This window comes from Rhamphochromis longiceps, linkage group LG7, assembly GCF_057381845.1.
Source record: "Rhamphochromis longiceps isolate RC_006_pf linkage group LG7, R_longiceps_female_GT1.1, whole genome shotgun sequence".
Classification (NCBI taxonomy): domain Eukaryota; kingdom Metazoa; phylum Chordata; class Actinopteri; order Cichliformes; family Cichlidae; genus Rhamphochromis; species Rhamphochromis longiceps.
The window spans coordinates 41,304,968-41,318,667 of NC_140563.1; the positions used below are offsets into that span (position 1 = coordinate 41,304,968).

The 13,700-nt window shown below is 39.4% G+C and overlaps 1 protein-coding gene across 1 annotated transcript in view; it reads left to right on the forward strand.

The window, feature by feature from the left end:
- LOC146665882 (matrix metalloproteinase-17-like) overlaps positions 1–8,021 on the forward strand; it is a 97,290-nt gene extending 89,269 nt beyond the window's left edge. Inside the window, exon 10 of the mRNA XM_085413667.1 lies at positions 6,044–8,021. Coding sequence (XP_085269793.1) covers positions 6,044–6,369 — 326 coding nt within the window. The 3' untranslated portion in view covers positions 6,370–8,021. The remainder of the gene's footprint in view (positions 1–6,043) is intronic.
- Positions 8,022–13,700: the final 5,679 nt, after the last annotated feature.

Here is a 13,700-nt window from a genome sequence, read left to right on the forward strand (position 1 = left end):
TGTTGTTGTTGTTGTTTTTATCGTTTTGAGATAAAAGCAGTCAAGTTGGAAACCCATTTGCCTAAATGCACATATACAAACCATGGGACCTGGGAATTGAAGCCACATCAAAGCCTGTTCTCGGTTTGTTTCACCATCTCAGTGTGAATAGACAGGAAATAGAGATTGAAACAGACAAAGGGAAAGAGAGTGATACGACACCAAAGAGGAAAGAGGACACGTGGTGACATCTTGCCATAAAAATTATTTAGAAATACTCGAAGAATGTGTAAGTAATAGAGAATATAAGACTTCAGGACAAAGATATTAAAGTTGTTAGAAATATAGATTCATTCACGTGATACGAATTTTAAAAAAACAGGTAATGACAGTAAAACCATAGAAAATGGTTGAAAAATGGAGGGAAAGAGGACATAAAGTCTATAAATACTTCTGTAATTCTAAAAACAATCATAGCTGCTGACATCAGTACAGCACTCAGGAATAGTCTTGCCTTTTATGGATTTGATCTTAGACTCAAGTTCTCAGAAACCAGCTAACACTATATCTGCAGTACTGTCAAATTAGTAGAGTCAAAATATCAACTTGAGTTAAGGCCTTAGTCGCACAGGCCTAGAGACCACTGGATAAGTAAAATTGTCTTTTCCCCAGCTGTTGTTGAACAGCTCATCAAAAGCCTTGTTATGTGGTCACTATCGAATGATCTGTTTCTGCTTTGTTGTGCGCTTTTCAACTTTCAGGCTTCACAGACAGTCGGCAAGTGTTTAGGGACAAGTCGGTGTGTTGCATGCTGTCTCTGAGCCTTTTGATGGAACCCCATCTACCTCTTAACAAGCAGTTTCACCAAGTAACTAACCATTTGCCAATCAGGGGAATATGAGTATGAACTTTGGCAGGGCAGTCTTTATTTTTTCAGCCTCACCAAAACTATCATGGTACATAAATGCTGATAAGTGTGGATTATTACACAGCCAAGAATTGCAGTGACTAAAAGCAGCATTTACTCAAGAGCAGTCATTAGGGTAAATATGAGACCAATGAGACCAATTATATTTGTGTTCAGTTTTGCCAGTTCATTGCATAATGTCAGACATGCATTATTTATTTATTTTGTTGTTGTTGTTGTTAATGAAAAGGCCAAAACTAATGAAACAATAGTAGCTAAAGGTGTTAACTGTGAAGACACTCTGACATGCTTCATTCCTTTGGTCCATGGAGCTGTTTTAATTGTTTTTAATTGAGAGCCACACCATTACGTGCACTATCATTATCATGAACTTTGGCAGGGCAGTCCATCTTTAATCAACCTCACCGACACTATGAAGGTACACAAGTGCCGATTAGTGTGTTTTAATACACAGCAAAAAATGGTTGTGAATAAATATTACTATTTATTCCTGTTTCAGAAAAGATTTGCTAAGCAGCACAAAGGAAGTTAAAGTATTTTTAATTGATTAATAAAAGAAATTACATGCCTAGTGAGCATTAATGGCCTTGGGGGCGAGAGACTCACTGGGAAGCTTGAGGAATGTGTTGTGGGTTTTCATCTTTTTACACGATTTAATTACAAAAGTATAACAGCGTCATCCTTTGATTCACATATTTCAGAAGATGTCCTTCAAGATAAGTTACTGGCATAACATATCATATAAATCACCTAATTAGTTTACACCCTTTATATAGGTGAAAATTACTACGAGTCTGCATAGAGTCACAAGCTTATATAACCTATAACGGTGGATGAAACTTAAAGGGTTCACTGTCTTCATGAACTTTATTTGTTCTGCACAGCTCATGACTCATCTTCAGTCAAAGAAGCTGTATTATTAGCCAGAACTCAGTGACATGAAGTGTATTCTCCAGATTCTGACAGCTGTAGGACGCTTGATCTCTGAGGGAAAGAAAGAACAAGTTGAAAAAGACAAAGTGACATTAAGCCCTACTGTACAAGTTTGATCTTCCAATAACTGTGACAGAGGAGAAAGTAGAATGTGTACTATATTCTCTTTGTGAAGATCAAAATGATACTTAAAGTTAGAAAGTGAGGACATGTTTGAAAGGTGAAGACCCTGTTGCCTACGCTTTTTGCAAACAGAGAGCTGCTTTAGGATTGTAATTTGGCTGTGTAGGTAGGGTAAAGATTGGGAGTACTCAGAAGAATTAAACTCCATAGGTGTGTTTCCATGCACGATAGTGCATCTTGGGCTCTTTATTGTACTATGCTGCAGCTAAGTGTGAATACATCCTCATGATTATGCACAGGAAAAGGATTACTAGGTGCTGTGAGCCTTCACCCACTTAGAGGAAAACTGCTAGACCAGCACAGCTGCCACATCAACTTGCGTTGCACTTTTTAGGCATTTTAATTGTTCTCATTACCCAACACAAACACAAACTACAAAGCAAAAGCATTTATTTCAGGAGCAGCACTATTATAAGAATGAGGATTTCTTGTAAAAGCTGTGGGTCTTGCCACATTTTTCCATCTAGGTTTCGACCTGAGAAAATGTAGAAAATGGAGGCAAAGCGTCCTGGGAGTACAGACACTCATCCTTTTATTTCACTTCAGAAATTGTGTTTGACATGAAAGCTGTTTGGCATGCATTTTTAAGGACAATGCATGGATATGAACATTAGTGCAATAACCAAAAACATACAGTAAGTGACAGCAATGCAGGCAGTACATTACTTCAGATATACACTCACTGGCTACTTTTTTAGGTACACCTATTCAGCTGCTTATTAACACAAATATCTAATGAACAAATCACATGGCAACAACACAGTACATGTTCAACACGAGCTGCTGACGTTCAAAATGAGTATACGCATAAAAACAGGAGCAACAGTAATACAACCAAGTTATGCAGAAAATGCGTCGAACCTTGAAGCAGATGGACTACAGCAGCACGACACCACACTCGTGTCGGCCAAGACAGGCTTACCAAAATTGGACATTAGGAAATTGAAAGAAGCTTGACTGGTGAATTTTAGTTTGGATTTGTTATCGACAAGATGAAAATATGGATAAATTCCTGCCTTTTTTAGGCTGCTCCTGGTGATGTAATCCTGTGAGGGATATGGTCTTGGCACACTTTAAACCCTTTAGGACCAACTGAGCATCGTTTGAATGGCACAGCCTACCTGAGTATTGTTGCTGACCATGCCCATCCCTTTGTGAGCACAGCGTACCTGTTCCCTGAGGTGATAACACACCATGTCACAAAGCTCAAATCATCTCAAATTGATTTCTCAATTATGACAATGAGTTCTCTGAAGTAAAATGGCCTCCACAGCTATCAGATCTCAATCCAGTAGAGCACCTTTGGGATGTGAAGGAACGAGAGATTACATTATGAATATGCAGCTGAAAAATCTGCAGCAACTGTGTGATGCTATCATGTCAATATGGACCCAAATCTCTGAAGAATGTTTCTGGCACTTTCTCTTTATGCCACAAATAATTAAAGCAGTTCTGAAGACAATATCAAGCATTTTCTATTATGGCTACAGGTCCTATATGCCTTAATAAGTCCTTATCTTTTGTTGTTATTGTCTTTCTTCTCATTTCCCCACTTCCTCCAACACTTCCTCACACACTGTGATAGAATAAGATGCGGTTTAGGTATATATACGTCTGAATAAGCATTCACAGACAAACACTATTCACTCCGGAGTTATGAAGCTATAGCTCTTGGAGCTCTTCTGCACTTGGCGAGCTCCAAGGCCATTAACAATGGGAAAACATTTTTCACTTTGCTCAAACTCCTTCACTTGTTTATCTCTTGCCACTTACTTATTAATGAGCCACACCATTATCACATGTTTACTTCCCTCTGCTTGTTTGTCATAGTCACTGGTTAATAAAAAAAATTCATAGGAATCAGGTGAACAGCCTTGGAGGAGGTGGGCGCCTTCACGATAACGAATTCAGTCTGTGGGAGATCAGGAAGCTTATTATGAGTTTGTAAACTACAAACGTTAAGCACATATTAATGCATTCATTCGGAGGTGTTAAGTTTTTCATTTAATTCTGTAATTCAATTTTTTTTGTCTCAAATGAACACAATTTCAATGAGTGCATTCACTATAGCCGCATCAGAAATAGAGCAAGAAAAAAGAACGTGCGAGGAAAATATTGCCCACAAACTTTGTATGTTATTATCATTCATAATACCACATCTGATAAACCCTGAAAATATTTGTCATAATGGCACTCAGCAAAGTGGCATTTACATCAGAAGCACAGTGCCAATGCCCATTTGGTATTCTGGTGACTCTAATTAACTTAAGTGCCTTGTAGTGAATAGACAAGCACAGTGGTGGGTATATCAGTAGCAATCAACTGACAGTTCAATTATTATGTCAAGAGCACCCATAAGGCATTGCTATGGTCTGAACAGCAAAGGCAAATACAAAATCCACTTTATACTACATACCCAGTGCATGTCAGTTTTACTTAATTATTTCTTCAAAAGGATCACATGTTAATATCTAATATGAAAGTATAGTACATAGTTTGCGTGCAAGGAACCAGGCATTCTTGTAATTTTTTTATAGTGATCTTGAGCAGCAGTTCTCCAGGATTTCTGAAGCTCTTTCAGAGTTTTTACTGCAGATGAACAGTAAACGAAAGTCTCCAAGAAACAGTAAATCCATCAAAGACCTGACTGAGGACCTGAGTGATTCATCTGACCCCTCTGTTGATCCATGTACTGTTTGCTAAAGCCTCATCAAAAATAGAAGATTGGAAGGTTGGCTGTAAAGAAGCCATTCTTAATGAAGGCAGGAAAAAACTGAGGTGTGACAAATTATGCAAAAAGTGCGCTGGAAATCAGTGGCAACAGGTCGTTTGGAATGATGAATCCAAATTTGTAATTACTGGTTCAAATCTTAATGATTATCTACAGAAGGAGGACAGAAAGGTACAACAGTGATGATCAAATGTGTTGGAGTTATGAATCCAGAAAAGTACCATCAGATTTTGATCCACCATGCAATACCATGTAGAGAGAATCTGATTGGCACATTGACAGCTTCATTTTTCAGCATGAAAATGATCCCAAGCATACTGCTACAACAGTAAAAGCATACCTGGATAGAAAAACACACACTGTCAGTCATGGATTGGCCTCCCCACACCCCCAGATCTCTTATTGTAGCTATATAGGATCATCTTGAAAGAAAGAAAAGGCAGTCAGCATCCAGAGAAGAGCTCTGAATGAAGCTGCCTAAGATATTTCAGGGTGTGTTGAAGAGTAAAAGTGGTCATGCCAAATATAAATTTTCAATATTTGACTTTCATTAGAATTATACAAACTCTGTTTTTGCCTTATATACTTTCCATGTATATTTTAATGAGTCCCATTTTTACTGGTTTGATTCATGACTCTTAAATAAAATTTGAAATGAAAGTACATTTAAAAAATTACCTGTTTCACCAGTTACTTCAGTGCTGACAAAGGTAATCGGAGCGATGGCTGGAGTATGACCACCAGAGTTTCCAGGAGACAACTTGCATAAATAAGCATGCCGTCTTTCATATCACATGGATATTTTTGTTAAAATCAAGCAAATTTGCATTTCTTTCCACAGTTTTTTGCTGTGGTCATTTAGTTTGTATATAAATGTCATTTTTTCTGAGACAGGTTTATAGTTTTTGTGCTACGGTCCATGCAAGTTTGTAAACTGCAGCGGAGTTTCCTCTCCAAGGCACACTGGTGGAAAACGCAGCTGTTATATTAAATTAAATGATATAATTTTCCATGATGGATGTAGACACCTGGTTCACACACATTCTGGTTTATCAAACAGATGTACTGTGGGGCAAGGTAATAAGTGAAAATGCTAAACATAAACACTTAGCACGCTGGGTACAAATTATAGCCCTTGGTGTTTAATGTGTTCTCTGCTTATTGAGCTTTGAGCGAAGAGCAAAGACAATTCTGAACTGCCATTAGTATAAAGTCTAGTATTGTATTCTTTTATCTGTAGTTCATGCACACACACACTAATCCCCACCTTCTAATCTGTGTCTCCGAAGGCTCGTCCTATTTCTTTAAGGGGAAGGAGTACTGGCGAGTGCCAGGCAGCGACATGGAGGTGGAGGCAGGATACCCCCGCCTCATCGCAACGGACTGGCTGTTGTGCACAGAGATGCAGTCGGACTCTCCGGACACACAGCCCAAAAGCACAGAGACGAGAGTCAACGTGCACCGCCACCCAGACCACGCAGAGAACGGATACGAGGTGTGCTCCTGCACCTCTGACACCGCCTCGCCTTTAGGCGTCCGCCCATCCCCGTCCCTCGTTTGGCTGCTGCCGCCTCTCTGGACGCTCTCGCTGGCTCTCCGCTTTGAACTGCTATGATGCTAAAGCATGGGACAGAGGGCCAGTGAACAAACCAACAACTGGAAAATATTCTTCTTATATAATTTAGTATCTTTTTGCTCTAAATTTGCTGTTATTTATTTATCATGACTTTCAAGGGGCACTGCCATCAAGCAGTCATTCTTATGGGCATCACCCAGCTTTCAGTGCTTTACAAGCTGTTTTCATACATGCACAAGAGAAGAAGTGAGGAGATTCATCCGGTGCATTGTCATAATTTTTCTTCATGCAGCAAACAGATACTTCAGGTACTCTGCTTTTGGAAAGGGAGCAGGACACATAAAGCCAACTAACTGTAATCCACTGGTCAGTTACATGTACTATTCTCACATGCACCTAATCAGACATCGCATGGACTTTGTTTTAGTGAGCTGGCTGGGTACAGACTGTTTATTGTCTGATCCATGTAAAATGCTTGTGCTCAGTTCAGGGCCACAGTGCATGTGTGAAAACAGCTTCAGCAAATGATTAACGGCCAAATCTCTGCAAAGGAAAAATTGTAAGTGAATAGAAATGTTTTTTAAGTTTACAGCAGCAAATCATCACATGACAAACATACTAAGTTTATTTTGACTTGAAGGCAAGTGCAAAGGAATACACCCATTATAAAAAGGAGCACTGATCCATTATCAGCCCAAAATTTGTTTTAAATAACCTAAACCATGTTTTCTTTTTATATTCAAACTCAGATTATAACCAGCTATGTACATGGATTGATTTTGCTAACTTTATTGTCCCCAATGGGAAATTGGGGACAATGCAGCAGTCTGTCCATACACAGAGAGACAAAAACAAACATCACACACACAGATTTTAGTACCACAATACATTTTCTATGCCAAAATAATAATGGTGGTGTTGCTCTGACCACCTACAGAACTCACAGTGATTTTCTGGTGTTAAAAATTAGTTCCAGTTTGCAACAAGACCTGTAAATTATTCAGAATAAAAGGAACACTTTCTGAAAAGATACACTACTGTTGAATTTGCAAGTAAGTCATTTTTCTGCGTGTTCACAAGCACTGCTGCTTTCCATTCATCTCTATTTTACTCAAACTGGAGAGATAAAACCAAAACTACCTGCAAGGCAGCATAGCACCAGAGGTAAACATGATTTTTTTTTTTATTTGTGGAACCGACCTTTTAATAAACCCCACTGCGTGCACACATACGAACATCCTGTGCTCTCGTGTGCTTGCAACGAGCATTAATGTTTGAATGCTCCTACTCCTGCTGTGAGAGGTAGACGGATGCATGGATGAGTAGGTGGACGGACCAGTTTCCATGCCTGAATCATCGGACTAAGTGAGGAACAGCTGCTCATTTTCACCTCTGGGTTATAAGCATTCCTTCCACTCAGTTTAGTTGTATCTACTATTGAAATCAGTTTATAATTCAGTATCTTTTACATTACTTTGATCAGCTCATAGAGTTCAAAGAGTGGTTTTTTTGGTGACTGACAGTTCCCTGTAGCCCCGCTGAATTTATTCTTGCTGTAAAGATATATTTACCTATAGACTGATATATTTGAGTTGAAGGGTTCTGCAGCTGTTGCATCACTAAGTGGACTGTGTATATTTTAAGCTGTGTTTTCTATTGTAAAATATTTTTATAGGAAAATAAAAAACATATCTGTGAATGACTTCTTTTTTTTTCTTGTCACACGAGTGCCCTGTGTTATTTTGAGTGCTTATTTCTGCTACTGTGTGGACCGAGTGTGTAATTATTTTTGTGTTTTTGAAGGAAAGCCCAGGCTTGAAGACAGACGATGGTAACATGACAGCTTGCAGACACCAACTGGGAGCTGCTCCCCCTCTGTCTGATGTTCTTAAATGTGTCTTCTCTTGTAATGGTCAGTGCTGTTCATCAGGAAAACAAATCACACCTCACACTTACGCCAAATGGGTTTATAAAGAGATCTGCTGGCACAGAGGATTACGCAGTATATCCGTGTTTCTTGAGGAAAGAGTATCAGAGGAAGAAAATGTCACAAATCCGAAAATATTTACCACCTCAGATACTTCGAGCGAAGAGATCAAAGTCAACAGGATGTCAAGTCTGTCTAGTCCTGAAAGACTCACACGCATACACGTACATGCATTTCACCAGCATCCTCATCATACAGTACGCAGGCTCAAACATCCACGCCTGTGTTAGGGTTTCCATTTGTATGAATGTTTGTTTGTGTATTCCCCCCAAAGGCTACGGATGCAGTCCAACCCCAAAGAATGCAGACCCGTAACTTTTAGTCTGTTTTGAGGTAAAATGAAGTTTAAAAGTTTAAAAAGTCACTCATTCACTTTTCTGCCAACAACAGCATTTTTCCTTCCCTTCTCTTGACACACTCCAGTGGTATTAATTAACTGGTGTGGCTCACCAGCCACTAGGAGAGCACCTGCACCCACAGGCAAATGCAGCAGGGATGGGTCACTTTGTGTGTGTGTGTGTGTGTGTGTGTGTGTGTGTGTGTGTGTGTGTGTGTGTGTGTGTGTGTGTGTGTGTGTGTCCCATTTGGGCTGATAACAATGAAAGTGGCTATTCAGATGTATTTGATTTAGTATTATTGGAATATGGTTGTTTAAAAAAACTTAGGAGTTATCGTCCACGCAGCGTCTTCTACCGTTGAGATATGGCACTTTCACTGCTTAAGCTTCCAGATGGGCCCGGCAGAACCAATCAATAACCCTGTAACTAAAATATTCAAGACTGGATGAACTGCTTGCAAAGCTGAGACCTGGCAGCGGTCTGATTTACAGGAAGAGCACATACAGTAAAAAGAGAAACATGTGGAGACAGATTGCTGTAGTTGACTGATAAAGTGGTTAGAAAAGGGCAAACTGACACCCAGAAAAAACATCATAATCACCAACAAACACAGGAAAAGACAAAGAGATGTTAAGATGGGGAGAAAAATTAAAATCCAGAGGGGCAATGGCAAAGATAAGGAAGCGATTTAGCACATAATCTGCATCAGTAGTCGTTCATAGAAGCAGCACAATTCTGTTAATTACTACTTGGGCCTAATTTTTTATTTTCATTTCACAAACAAAGGAGTGATAAACCAGGTGTTCAACTATTTTATCTAAACAATGGACGATTTTTCTAAAAAGTTGAAGGTGAAACCTAAAATGAGTGCGTCTCAGACTTTATGAAAAAAAATGTATGTAGCTACTGCGATATTTGTGTACTCCTGCTTTGAAGACTTGTCTTTAGGATTTTGGCCATTGCAATCTTGCTGTCAGGAGCAAAGGGTACAGCAAATTATGGAGCACCCATGTGATATCACCATTTCAATCACATTGTAGCTAAGCCTCAAACATACCCTGCATTATAATCTGCTGTGTTTTAAAAGGAAGTGTAATTAACAATATGTGTACAGAAGAGGACTTGACACTAGTGATTCATACCACAAACACGTAGGGCAGATGTTGTTTATGTACCAAAGATGGGTCACTTTAACCTGTTGCTAAGTGGTTGCTGGGCAACATGATGTGTTGTAATATATCATCTCATAATTCAGCTTTTGTGGCGTTAGATGAAATGTTACTGTTGTGAAATTAAAACAACAGAATTCTGTGTTGTAGATACATCAATATTAAAAGCAGGTAATTTTAGCCAGTTGCTAGGTGGTTGCTGGGGATCATGATGAGGTCATAATATCTGATATAGATAAGAACCTTCAGGGGCCTAAGATGTACCTGTGTGCCAAGCTTGGTTGCCCAACTCCTGATGCTGGTGGAAGAGTTTGCAGACAAACAAACAGCCAGAAAGAGTTCCAGGAGAAGTCGTGTTGTCATCTCATAGATGAGTCGCCCCCTGCTGGCCTCAGAAATTAATACAGATTTAGGGCATATTCACACTGGCTTCATTTTTCAGACGATAGACTGTATGTTTTTGACATGAGGGGCTACATTCAGCGTTTATACAGTTTATGATGCATCTACAATGCTGGCAACAATCCCTCATCAGACAGCAAAATTATGCACGCACAGCTATCGTGACTCTGTAATTTAGAACTGGAGCTGGGAACTATAATAGATGTTGACAACAGAGAGTTTGGGGATTTTAACCATCTTCCTTCTTACTGCTCATATTTCTTGTGTTTTCTTTGCTCCTTTTAGCTTCTTTTTCATGATGCTCCCATAACAAAAAGATCCAAGTACTAATCAACAAGAAACATCCTGTAAAATCACAATTTCTAAATGGCATCCTCAAAACTATAGGTGGTTGTGTTCAAAGAGATGCTGGTTGTTAGATCTATGACAAGATGCCGCAAGGAGAAAAGGGCATTGTGAAGCAAGTTTTTTTGTTTTTTATGAGTTTAATTTGAGTGTGTGAGAGGAGAGTGTGTGAAATCTTATTCACTATAAATTCTCCGCCAGGCTCCTACCAGCGGCTTTTGACTAAGCCCACACAGAAATGTGCTTGTGCTTATTTCTGTGTGTGTGTGTGTGTGTGTGTGTGTGTGTGTGTGTGTGTGTGTGTGTGTGTGTGTGTGTGTGTGTGTGTGTGAAGGTTTTTAGCTTTCAGGATAGCCCTCTGTGGACTCAGAGGTGGTGGTCATGGGGAAGAGGAGCAGCAAAATGGCCTGGGGCTGTCCATTTTGCATTTCGCCTGTCCTCTCTCTCACACACACACACACACGCACACACACACACACACACACACACACACACACACACACACACACACACATCAAAGAGCTCAGAGCAGGGCCACTGAATCAGGCACAGGTGCTGAATACACAACACAGACCTCTAAACACCTGACAGGGAACAACATCTGAGTCACTGGAGATGGTACAAGGTAATGGAATGCCTAGGCAGTTGCTTTGGAACCACAATGGAAATCTGCATGGAAGGCATTTGAACTGGTAACAGCCTTTATAAAGGATAAAACCCCTTAGACAGATTCAGCACATACAGTCTGGATTTAAATGACCATGAAAGATTCATGAATTGCAAATCCTAATATCTATCTCTGTCACGCCCTCAGCAAGCTGGACAAAATGATGAGCATTAACTGTGTATTTAAATATCTAAGATACTCTTTTGGTGGCCATGGAGGGTTATCTTTATTGGAAATGACACTAGAAGGTGTTTGCACCTGTTTACACTGACTGTGGCCCCGTAGGTTGAGCTCAGTCAGTCAGTTAGTTTGAAGTCTAAAATGAGGCTACGACCAGATTGGTGCTGGAAATGTGCTAAATGTGCGTTGTGTATCTTTGCAGAAGCTATGCTCTTGTCATTATGTGATCTATGAATTACAGCCTTTACTGTAATTGCAACACAATGAGGGAAAATAAATATAAACGTGTGTAATATTGACACTATTATTTCAAATTATTCCTAAACTAAAAGAAAAAGATCACATAAAAAATAAGGATCGCATAATTCTGCTTGTCTGTTTGTTTCCAACATTGCATCTCAGTCAAGTCTCCCTAATTTTATATATGTGTGTGTGTGTGTGTGTGTGTGTGTGTGTGTGTGTGTGTGTGTGTGTGTGTGTGTGTGTGTGTGTGTGTGTGTGTGTGTGTGTGTATTCATGTTTTAAAGCTGAATAAGCAATACAAATGCTTGTGAGAGAACTTCTATTTTTTCAGCTGTCTAAAAGAAAAGATATAGAAATTAAGTGATACCTGCTGTAGGATTTCCTGAAAATCTTCCACCTATTATTGTATTGTGCTACCCTCTGCTGGTAAAAAAGAAGAGATGTCAAAACAACTTAACCGAGAGAATAGACTAAGATTAGTTCAGGCATGAGCTTATTGCTAATTCACTTCACAAATACAAAACCATTTTCTGACTTGGGTTCCTGTCCACAACATTCCGTAAGTCCAGAGTTACATTCCACATGTCATGATCATATTATAATTTATGGGTGTCAGATTTGTTTTAGGTTGTGAGCCAAATACAGCTCAGCTTCATCCATTACAACTACAGCTAACAACCAGTGCAAAGCTCTTCAAATGTGTCCCTTTCTTTCAGTGTAAAGAAGTCTGACATTTAACCCCTTCTTGTAGGAAAACTAAGTGCAATGTGCTCATTTCTTCACAGAGTCAGCACTGTACATGTCATATGTTACGCTTAAAAGAAAAAAGAAAATAAATTGTACAGAGATGGCCTTCTACCGGATGCTGGCAAACATTGCACTGGAAAAAAAACTTTTATTGGGAGCATGGATTCTGAAAAGCTCCTGAAAAAGGAGGACATAGTGGATACTGAGGCCTCACTTCACCTAACATTTACACCACATTAATATCATTGCATGAATGGTAACACAGTTTCCTAATTTGAAATCACTGGAAGTACAAATACAATTTAGCAACAGTGAAAACACTGCCATCCAAACAAAAGTATGTATTGCCCTACAATATGTGGGTAACTTCAAAGGTCAGTGTTACTGCTAGTTAGGATGGAGAACAGCTTTACTTTGTGCAAATAAAGATTGAAAGCTCTTTTCCTCTTTCTCTTTCTTGTGTTTCAGGCAAAGCAGCCACGTCGTTCTACACTGACCAATCACAAAGATAAATGAATAGTATAGATAGAGCTACACCAGCACGAATGTGTGTACTTTGGATCACTGTCCTGTTGGATCCAGTTGTGTCCAGCTTTTCAAGTTCCACATTGAAGAATGGAGAGGTAGTCCTCCATCTTTATTATTCCATGTTTCCTTTTGAGAGCCTTCCAGCTTTATGATGTCAACAATGGGATTCAAATCCACACCTCCAGGGTGTGTAGACCACTCGTCCAGCCTGACATCGGACCATCCAGTTGTACAAATTTTTAACATGCTGCAGAGACGTTTCTTTACAAAATAAGTTGTCACTGAGGTAGTACTGTGACTTTATGCGAAGGCTCCACTTTTTTAAGCATGTTTTACTGCAAGCATTCACATATTGTGGTTATATCAATTCCACAGCTGTTCAGTCACGTTACTGTCACCCGAGAAACATTACTTTTGTTTTTGTCTGTGTGTGTGTGTGTGTGTGTGTGTGTGTGTGTGTGTGTGTGTGTGTGTGTGTGTGTGTGTTTTGTATATTTCCTTTGTGTTTTATCCAACTTCTGATATCTTTTATGGGGGGGGGGGGGGGGGGGGGGCGCATTAACTGGTGTTATTTTTTGTTTTTTTGTTTTTTTTTTACCTCTCATAGCAACTGTAAAAGCAGTAAAGGTATCCTATGACTTCAAGATTTTTGTTTTTGGTTGAATACAAATCTCAGGGATCACAAACATGAAGACTACAGCAATTGCCATGCTGCAAAAATTACCACTGCTATCAAGAACACTGTCAGTAACCGAAAGAACAAA